Below are 10,313 nucleotides of genomic sequence, written 5' to 3'. Positions count from 1 at the left end.
AGCAATCTTTTGACCTAGAAAAGGGAGAGCATTTGAAGTGACAGGGCAGAAGAGATGCATGGGTCAAGGTGGATGCACACTTTTAAAAAGAGTAAACAAAACAAAATATATAGGATAGAGCAGTCTTTCTCAACCTTGGGTCCCCAGATGTTGTTGGACTACAACTCCCATCATCCCTGACCACCGGACCCAGAGCTAGGAATGATGGAAGTTGTAGTCCAGCAACATCTGAGGGACGTAAGTTTGAGAGGCTGGGGTAGTGTGATGTGCACCACAGTATTTTTCACTAAGCCGCTACCAGTCAATGTGGACATTCTTAAGCTAGATGGGTCAAAGGTCTATCTTGATATAAGGCCACTTCCTGTCATCCTATGTACATAAACCAAAGGGATACTAATAAAGGAGAGATACACTGTTTGTTTTTCTTAACCTGTTGCCAGATCTTTACTTTCCTCCTATATAAATCTTGCTTTTCCCTCTGTAGAATGAAGCTTTGTTATTTATTGCCAAAAGTGAAGTCTACTCTCAAGGTTCCCACAGATAAGCATTTACTGCAGCAGCTAGAACTGTGTGTAAGAAAACTTCTGTGTGAGGAGAAAGACAAAGATGTTCTGAGCATTGTTAAAAAAGTATGTGGGGTGGTTTCTTCTTTTCTCATCCAGTATTTTTTTCATGTTGCAAGTGCATTTTAGTAATTTCCTGGGGTTGTATCAAATGCTAGTCACACACAGAGTAAACCCATTGGGTTGTGCTTAACTAAGTCCTACTTTGGGTAGATCCATTGAAATTAATAGGCCTTACTCATGACCATTAACTTCATTGGTTTTACTCTGAGTAGGACTAGTGTTGAATACCACTCATGAAATATAATGGACATTACTAACTTAGCCCCATTAATTTCAATGTATCTACTCAGTATAATTTAGTTGGACACAACCCTTGGTCATTCAGTGATTGCAAATGTCATACTTCTTAAAATTGTGTTTATATAGTGTAGTGGGAAGAATTCTGAATATGTTTCACCTATTTGCAAAAGTGTGAACTGTGATTTAGTGCCTGTTTCTAGAGCTGAGACAGTAAAAGACAGTAAATTTCACAGTTGTTAGAAATAATTTTCAGTTGTGTTCATCTAGATTTCAATAGATCAGAGAATGCTGATGATGACAGAACACTAGTTGGGCTTCCTTACTATAATGTCTTACTGTTCTACTCTAACAATGCAAAATGTATGCACACGAAAAACTTTAGTGAGACTCCCATGTTGCTAGTTAGTTCCTTTTCTTTTTTGCAACACCTTTACCCACATTTATGTGGAAATCTCTGTGAAAAATCCCACAAATATTTCAAGACTCCTGTTAGGAGATCAAACTGGCTTTTTAATAAACGAAACAACCTAAAATAACAATTAAACTTTTTAAATAGATGGTGCTGGAACTGGACAGAATGGAAACCTCTTTGGATGCTGTAAGTATCTTCTAAGATGATAACCTGAAATAACAAGCTGAAACTGTTGGCATGATCACTGATGGCTTGTTTGTTTTAACCTTCAAACAGTTTCAGAAGAGGTTTTATGAAAATGATCTATTGGACCAGCAAAAAGAAAGAGAGGAGCACCTACTTTTGGAAATGGTATGTTTACAATAGACATTAAGCTAACTGAGTATCATGTAGACTTTCCAGTGGATCCAGAGTGAAGATTTAAAATAATTCCCTGACAAAGCAGGGCCAGGGAACAACAATCCTAAACATTCTCCATATATGTAACCCAAGACAAACTGTGTCACAGTACTTATTTATCTGAGAGGAGGTCCTGGTGCAGGAGGAAACGGACAGAGCCTTTAGCAGCTGCAGTCTGTGTATATAGATTTAATATTACTGGCGGGAGAAAATGCCCTGTAAACTACATCAGGTTTGTGATTCTTTTAGCAGTAATAATAGTATTTATATAGTGTAACCTAACGTTATCTCAATAACCCACACAGCAATTCTCCAAGATAGAAGCAGCTTGCTGGGTTAGGCAGAGCTGCTTTGCTCACTTCCGGGCAGATGGGTCCCTGTTGCTTACCAGGAGGGCGAAGTGGTGGGGAGGTCAGAGTGTTGCAGCCGCACTGACGGAGCAAATCTGCCACTCCTAATAGTGTGTTTGCAGTGTGCCACCCTTTCTGCTGCCTTGCCCCTTTGCCTCTGTCTCCTGGTAAGCAACAGTGGTCCACCTGCCAGAAAGCTAGTGTGGCAGCTCCGTCCTTCCTGGCAAGCAGCTTTTGAAGGTAGGCTGGCACTGCGATGCAAATAAAGGAATAGTGCCCTAGGGTATCAGATTTCATAGTCAGTTCTAGCAGAAGAGCTTTCGCTGCGTGAAATGGAGCCCAAATGGTACACACACCCTACTGAGGATGACACTTTGCTGCACTATTCGAACACCCTCGTTTATCCTCCCTGTGGCCAGTGGTGAGGTTGCTTCACCCTGCTGCATGGCAGACCTGTCCCTGTTCATGACCGAGGCAATATTTTAACTGGGAACATCTTGACTCCCAGCTTATATTCTGAGTCTCTGTGCTAAAAACTGTTTTCTTGCAGTAGTCTCGAAAAGTTTCACCTTGCACATGAGTTCAAGTTTGGGTTGCTCAATTTTCAACATAATTCCTATAGTCTACCTCGACATTTCAGAGAGGGAAAGCTGAGGGAAAGCGACCACATTCTGCTTTGTATAAAATATCACAACCCTGTGTGATATTACTGGAGAGGTATTTGTAATTGGGGGGGGGGCAGAGGGGAGGGACAATTTCTGGGGAGAGTGTGCTATGAGCAAACGGCTGTTTAATAATAATAATAATAATAATAATAATAATAATAATAATAATAATTTATTACTTATAATTGGTGGCATTTCAGGCTGCATCTTCCTCTCTTCTGAAGCTGACTGGGTTGTGGAAGCATGCCTGTCTGCAGCTTGCAGCCAACAAATTTTAGGTTTTTAAGTTTCCATTACCACTGTTGTTAAATTGTTTCCACAACAGGAACAATTAGAAAAAGAGAAACAGCAAAATGAGGGCAGGTCTACCAGTATGAGCGATAAAATGTATGAAAAGAAGCGTAAGTGTTCTTTTGTTTCTTTTCCCAGAGGCTTCTTAATTTCTTTCTATGGGGAGTGGAGGATGCTGAGGTGGAGGTGGCAAGGACTATTTCTAAACTGGGTTAATGTTGCATTCACAAACACCGGGGATGGCGATATTAATCTTCTGGCTGCTACTAATTTAGTGTGAGAAATGCATGTCAAAGCACACTCTTACAACCCAACATTTAGGAAATGCTTTGGCCGGGGTCATACAATCAATAACTTGTGTGACTGAAGTGGGCAACTGGGGCAGATCCTGTTCTCTGCTGCTTACCAGGCAAAACCTCATTCAATACACTAGAGCAGATGGTTCCAGAGTAGCAGGGTGCCAGGCTTTCTGGATCTGTGGAATCTGAAAATGTCCTTTTGGATAACTTGTGAGGTTCCTCTGACCCTGCCTCCTGCCTGCCTCCTGTAATCTACAGCCATCTAGCCCTCCTTCCATTACTAGGCCTGACTATGTTTTTGTGTTACATGTGCATTGATGCAAACTATTGTTAGTGAAAGCTATGTTCCTTTCAGGCTCAGAAATTCTAATTTGAAGTGGGCTTGCAAACAATAGCTATAAGAGAACATGTCCTGCATAGGTAGCACAAAACCATAGTCAGTACTGGAAGAGAAGTTGGGAGGAATCACTTTGGAAAATAGAAAAGGAAGGAATATATTTGCTCCTGATTTCAATCCAATCAAGATAACTTTATTGAACTAGCCATTGGGCATGACAAATCTGAATCAAAACTAAATACAAGCAAAAGGGGTGTAAAACCATGGTTTTCCGGGAGCCAGCATTATATCTACACTAGGCCAATACCTGTTGCTGCATCAGCAACAAATACAATCCAGATGTAGACCCCAAACCACACTTTCCTAAGTGCTTCATGCATCAGTTTCAATGGTCAGCCCCTTAGAGCTGAAAGAAATAACATGGGGCACTTAGTCCAATTCATGCCCTGTAGCAGGAAAAAAATCACATCTAAAACATCTGCAATAGATAGTGGTCTGCTCTTCAGTATAGTCAGTTTCTGCTGTGATTGAAAGCATGGCATTGATACATTGATGGGACACCGTCACAGATTTTTCTCCAGGATAATGTATTACCCCATCTACTTTCTTCTAGAGTTTCAATATGGTTGTGTGGTGTTTAAGATGTTATGACAGACTGTCATGTTGTGCAGGCTTTACCTGTTCAGTTAATCTGAGTGGAATGCTTAAAATTACCTTTGTTTTAGGTAGAGACAGTAAAGCATCAACAACTTTGGCCAAAACTATACCAATGTCTGTTTCCGGAAATCCGGGTGCTGCAGCAGGTAAGGGGAAAAAACCCACCTTTTGTCTGTTTTAAAATATATGTCCACGCCACAGTGAACATAAGAAAACACAGGTAGAAAACCCCAGGATAGACAGCTGAGTGGGCTCCAAACCCATTCATTCTCAAGCTGCCAGTGCAGAGTTGAACAAATGGTGAACAGTAGGAGCCAAGATCCAAAGGTGCTCTGTGAATGTCCCTGCAGTCTCATGCTCTCATGCTGCCAGGAACAGGTGTCCTTGCAACCATAGCTTCTACAGGTATATTCCCTGTGGCTGCCCACCCCTCTGCATTTGTTGCTTGAACATCCTCCTTGTCCTTTAGCTAACTGGACAGTTTGGGTTTCAGACAACCTGCCTGCTGGCTTTGCTTCCGCAATCTCTCTCCTTAGGTTTCATTGCCATGTACCTGATACAAGTTTTTTTTCTGCTCAGTCACCTTCAGTTATATCAGGCCCTGTAAATTCGGGTAACTGCTTACATGTTTTTACCAAAAATCACACGAAATTATAGATAGATCTTTACGATCAGTGATGAAAACTGATTGCCAGAACTCCATCATGCTTTTCTAGGTCTCTGTTCCAATTGTTCTTTCCCTGCAGTCTGAATCCTCCTATTGTTGCCAGCAAATTATAGACTGTGTATTGCTACAGCATTTTCAGTCTCATGTTGTGCTGAGGAGGAGGCACATACCTGATGGAACTGCTGTAGTAAAACAAATGAGAAATGCAATAAGCCCACAATAAATTGTGTTGGGTTTTTTAATTGTCCCCTAGGCAAAGAAGTGAAAAAGTCAAAATTGGTTCGAAGTCAGTCTTTCAGTAGTCAAGCCTTGCACTCAAAATATGGAAACATAGACAAGTGTCCCAGGTATGTAATATTTATTTTTTTATGTGTCTGTGACAGAGATAGTAATCCTATAGACCACTATGGTTGTTCTTTATGGAAACATACTTATCTTTCTTTAGTTGTATACTAATAGCATGGTGTTATTCTTTAGTTGATTTCTAGAGAAATGAAGGACAGTTAGGGATGGATGGATCAGACAATTTCCTTTCTGCATTAGTTTGGCTAGCAGCCGATTCTTTCCCAGTTTTTTTGCAGATTTAAAAAAAAGCACATCTAAACTATTATTGTTTTATATGCATTTTTCCTAATATGCATTTTGTGTGCCTCTTGTCTGAAAAATAAACATTTTGTGCATATGTTTGGTCAAAAACCACACTGCAAAAGTTTCATTCTAATCCCCATGTAACTTCACGTTGATTTCTCCTCCATCTGCAAGAACAGTGATACACTGTAATGATACAGTGGTCATTTAGCAGAACCGGTCAGGGATGAAAGCTACAGCCTGTTCTGGATGGAGTAGCACTTCTGCTGACCAGGTTTGACATCTGGGGTGCTGCTGGAGTCAGTTTTACAGGACTGCCTTTGCAAAGTTTCAGTTAGTATACCATATGCACCCTTACCTCACATGCCCTAGTTCTCAGTCGGTAGAACACAAGGCTCTTAATATGAGGGTGGTGGGTTCGAGCACTACATTGGGGAAAAGATTCCTGCATTGCAGGGGCTTGGACTAGATGACCCTTGTGGTCCCTTCCAACTCTACAATTCTATGATTCTGTGTTATCTAAATGAGATGAGTGGATCATGCTCTGTGTGGGGCTGCCCTTACAGAGGGTTCAGAAGCTTTAGCTGGTACAGAATGTGGCAGCAAGAATCATAACTGGGCCAATGCCATGCCATCTTTATTAGTTACCAGTACATTTATGGGCACAAATTGAAGGTTCTGGTCACTACCGTGTTTCCCCTAAAATAAGACGTAGCCATAAAATAAGCCATAGCAGGATTTCTACGCATTTGCGAAATAGAAGCCGTACCCCGAAAATAAGCCATAGTGATAGGCGGAGTTCTGGAGGGTGCCAAAAGCCCCCACAAAGCCCTCTGAGACCCTCCTCCCCGCGCCAAGCAGCATCTGCCCTCCGGAGCTGGTGCGGATGGCAGAGGGGACGAGGGCTTTGAAAGCAAAGGAGAGTCTGCTGGCCCGCGTCCTCTCTTTCTCTCCCCGTGCTTGCCAGGCCCCTCCAGAGAATGCCCTCCTCCCCTCCTGCTGAGGGGAGAGCCGGAGGCTGGTCAGCTGCGAGGCACAGAGCAGGCAACTCACCCATTGTTGCCTCAGCGGCCCCGCTGCCGTCGCCAGCTCGGAGGAAACGCCGCCATTGTCCCTGTCCCAGCCCTGCCGCCTCCTCAGCCTCTCTCTCGCCCCCTCACAGGGAGCCAGTGTGCAGGGAGCCAGCGAGCAAAAGGCGCGCACAAACAGACTCCTCTCACCCAAGTCCTGGCCCGCCTGCTCCTCGCACGCAGGGAGCCAGTGAGCGAGAGGCACGCTGCTCCTGACGTAATAAAAATAAGACATCCCCTGAAAATAAGCCACACTGTGTTTTTTTGAGGAAAAAAAATATAAGATGGTGTCTTATTTTAGGGGAAACACAGTATGTATAAAGTCCTAAACATTTTTGGGCCATACCTGAAGGACTGTTTTCTCTCATGTGAACCACCCCACGTACCGTGTCCATCATTGGAGGACATATTCCATATCTGTCAGTTACCAGTGTTCTGATTGGCTGGGATGCAGGACAGGTCCTTCTCTGTAGTGGCATCCAGGTTGCAGAATTATCTTACCTTTAAGGCCCAGCACCAGTAGCCTCAGTTTTGATATTTATGGACCATTAGGATATTCTTGCACTGTTATGTCTTGCAGTTGTTTTATGTCTCTGCTGTATTTTGTGACCCATTAATTTGGTTCTCCCCTCCTTTAAAGCCTTTGTGTTATTAACGAATTGTAGATAGTTTTAGTTTCTGATGTGAGCTTCCATGAAGATTTTTGAACTGAAAGGCAGGGTACAAATGTTTTGCAATAAATACATAATGGAAGTCCTGGTGTCAGCCTTCGTTGCTGCGAATTCACCAGGCACATTTGGGGGAAGGGGAAAGGAAAGTGGGGGGAGGGGCTCGTGGGAGAAGGTTTGGTAGAAGTGCTTAGAATGGGATTTTAAATCATGCAAGTTATTTTCCATTTGGGAAGGGAAATTATTTGTTATTTACCTGGGCCCATTCTGAAATGCGAGGGGGAGGGCCTGCTCATGACTAATGATGGTTATGGTTAACATCACCACATATTTTTGTACCCCTTCAGCAAAAGTTCTTCAACAGGATATACTTCAGTCTCAACAGTAGGAAAAGGTTCTATGTTCTCCTTTTCAGGTAAGCAGCTTGGTTACTTTTTGGGGGGCGGGGGGAATGTGTTTATTAGAATTCTTTTATTAGTTTCCCCTTGTGCTCAAAGACATTTAGGGCCCATTGTCCTTAGCACTGGCCAGACTGAAATAAATAAGCAAGCAGCAGGTCTAATGTGTAGAATAGGAGAGCAAGAATAACAGGTATTTAAAGAGGAGTGGATTTTTGTTGTTGAGTGTATTGAAAATAATTGTGCACAGTTGAAAACATGGGCAATATTAAAGTAAATTCAACAGTATTACATATATTGAAGTGATGTAAGATAGGAGAACAGAATTAGATGGATACACTAAAATATGCAGGAATGGTGAATAAGTTAAATGAAGCTTGGAAGGGGAGGGAGGGAAGTCAGAAAAGGCATGGTATAATAAAAGATAATTAATTTGAAATGTAAAATTTTTGAAAATTCAATAAAAATATTTTTTTTAAGAAATGAAATAAATAAACAAGCACACATGATCTTTATAAACATTCAGTACAAGCAGCTAACAAAATCACAGCTCTGGTAGCAACAGCTGCACCCACATACTGCCAATTACTGTGTTAGCATTTCCTCATTGTCTTTCAGACGATTCCTTCCGTGCTCGCTCTAGCAACCCCAGTGGGACTGCTGCGTTCTCCTCTGCTTCCACCTTACCATCTTCCTCTCGTAATACAAGTAATTCAGTTGATCAGAAGAGCAATGGGAGCAAAGAAAGCCATTCGCGGAAGGTTAGCTTGTAAGTGATCAACTAAAGTTAGGGCACAATTTTAAGGCTATGCAGCCTTAAAGTGAAAGGCTAATTTTCCATCCTTGAATTTTTAGTTAGTTAGCTTTTATGATGAGAATGTTCTCCATGTAGACATTTATGCAAGTATATAAGGAGCCTGGTTATTTAAAATTACTGCATTTACCCACAGCCTCAGGATCAGTGTGAAGCTGGTGGTTGCAGTAGATTTGCAGTTGTTGCCATGCCTATTCATTAATAGGACTGAACAAGCCAGAGCTAAGCAAATAAGAATTGAGCCCTCTGCTTTGGTATTTGATAATTTCTTTTTGGGGAGGCTGTGCCTATTCTGTTCTCTTGAAAACTATTGCTATTTATTTCTTAAGGTTTATGTCCCTCTCTTCCTCTGATGGAGCGGCAAATATGTCCATTCTAAAACAATACAATCAAAACTTCAAAAAACAGTTTAAAATGTGCAACCTTCCTTTGTTATTTTACCTTATTTTTATATTTACTTTATTTCCTAAAATTACTGTTTCCCAAAATGGCTCACATCAATAATAAAGAGGAAGAGAGAAAGAAACAGGGCCTGCAATGAGAATTGCAAACTAACTACAAATATGGTGTTCTTGTTCCCTGGATGTAAGGAAAACTAGAATTCTGGCAGCCTGGCTAGCATGAGGGCTAGAATAATGTCTGCGCTGAAGAGGTTTCTCTAAGTATATAAGTCTGTAAGCTACACTGCTAAGAGTAATTTTCTCCTACCTGGTTTTCATTTTTATGATGAGGGTATTTTCTGATGATATTTTAATGCGTTTTGTGTTTGTCTCATTGGATATATATTTAATTGATGTAAACTGCTTTGGGTTACTTCTTGCGGGGGGAAGAGCAAACTATAAGGTTTTTTTAAAATAAAAAATTCACCCTCCATGGACTGTAACAGATGATTGTGCTGAGAATTTGTGACAGAATTCTTAGCACCTTCACCACACTACAGTTCCTGGGATTATTTGAGGAAAGTCAACATAGGTTTGTCTAGTATAGCTAAACTTTGTGTGACTGCATCTGTGTGCCCCCAATATATGAATGCTGGAAGGAGGTTAACTACCTGTAGATTTATGGATCAGAGAAATGCGAGATTCCAGAAGGCACATGTGTTCAGTGTGCACACAGGCGGTATTTAATCTGGTTTTGCTGGTTATGTATTATTTCCACCTGAAAATATGAGTGTTACACACGGTTGCACCCCAGCGTGTGTGTGTGTTTTGGTACTACTTAGCTCGGAGCACTGGGAATCCCCAGATATCTGAATCAGCCCTCTGCTACAGAAGGCCCATGAATTTCATTTGTAGCACATGGTAGAATGTGAAAGGTTTTCATCCAGCAAGTGCCTCAAACCCGCAGGAGACCACACATAGGGGAGGTATTCTTCGGGGGGCAGGAAGGAAGCACATACAAACTCATTGCTAAAGGAGTTTGCATTAAATGAGTCATCCTAGAATAGACGGCAGCCCTGAATCATAAACATGGGGATTAACAAAAGAATCTGTTCTGTTACTATTATGCTGGGCTTGGTTTTATTATCCTCTGTGTGTCTGCTCATTGTGAAGGGCTTTAGAAATTTTCTCTCAACATAATAGCTTACACTTACACTCCTACATGGCAACAGATTTGAATATATATCTGGAGAGGAATCAGGTGTCCTTACTTTGTAAGATGAATCACTGCAATATGGGTTAGGGCGAGAGTGTGCGTAATAATTTACCACATGGGCATACAGTGCTGAAGTACATGGCAACATTCTAATTAATTCCAGTAATTTAACATCTGTTCCCAAAAGACAGGTATCTTTAACGAGAAGTGAGATGTTCACATATCAGTGATCTATA

The 10,313-nt window shown here is 41.6% G+C and overlaps 1 protein-coding gene across 2 annotated transcripts in view; it reads left to right on the top strand.

Annotated features, from left to right (window-relative positions):
- The window catches only part of PPP4R4 (protein phosphatase 4 regulatory subunit 4), a 78,442-nt gene that overhangs the window by 64,907 nt on the left and 3,222 nt on the right, over positions 1-10,313 (top strand). Inside the window, exons 17-24 of one of the 2 annotated variants that reach the window (XM_033140548.1) lie at positions 485-629; positions 1,423-1,464; positions 1,555-1,629; positions 3,018-3,093; positions 4,345-4,422; positions 5,197-5,290; positions 7,617-7,684; positions 8,286-8,428. In XM_033140548.1, the coding sequence (XP_032996439.1) occupies positions 485-629; positions 1,423-1,464; positions 1,555-1,629; positions 3,018-3,093; positions 4,345-4,422; positions 5,197-5,290; positions 7,617-7,684; positions 8,286-8,428 (721 nt within the window). Of the gene's footprint in view, positions 1-484; positions 630-1,422; positions 1,465-1,554; positions 1,630-3,017; positions 3,094-4,344; positions 4,423-5,196; positions 5,291-7,616; positions 7,685-8,285; positions 8,437-10,313 lie in introns of both variants that reach the window. The other variant, XM_033140556.1, reaches the window with a different exon arrangement.

Source organism: Lacerta agilis, chromosome 1 (assembly GCF_009819535.1).
Source record: "Lacerta agilis isolate rLacAgi1 chromosome 1, rLacAgi1.pri, whole genome shotgun sequence".
Classification (NCBI taxonomy): domain Eukaryota; kingdom Metazoa; phylum Chordata; class Lepidosauria; order Squamata; family Lacertidae; genus Lacerta; species Lacerta agilis.
Note: the sequence above shows the minus strand (reverse complement) of the source record. Positions and strands in the feature narration are given on the sequence as shown.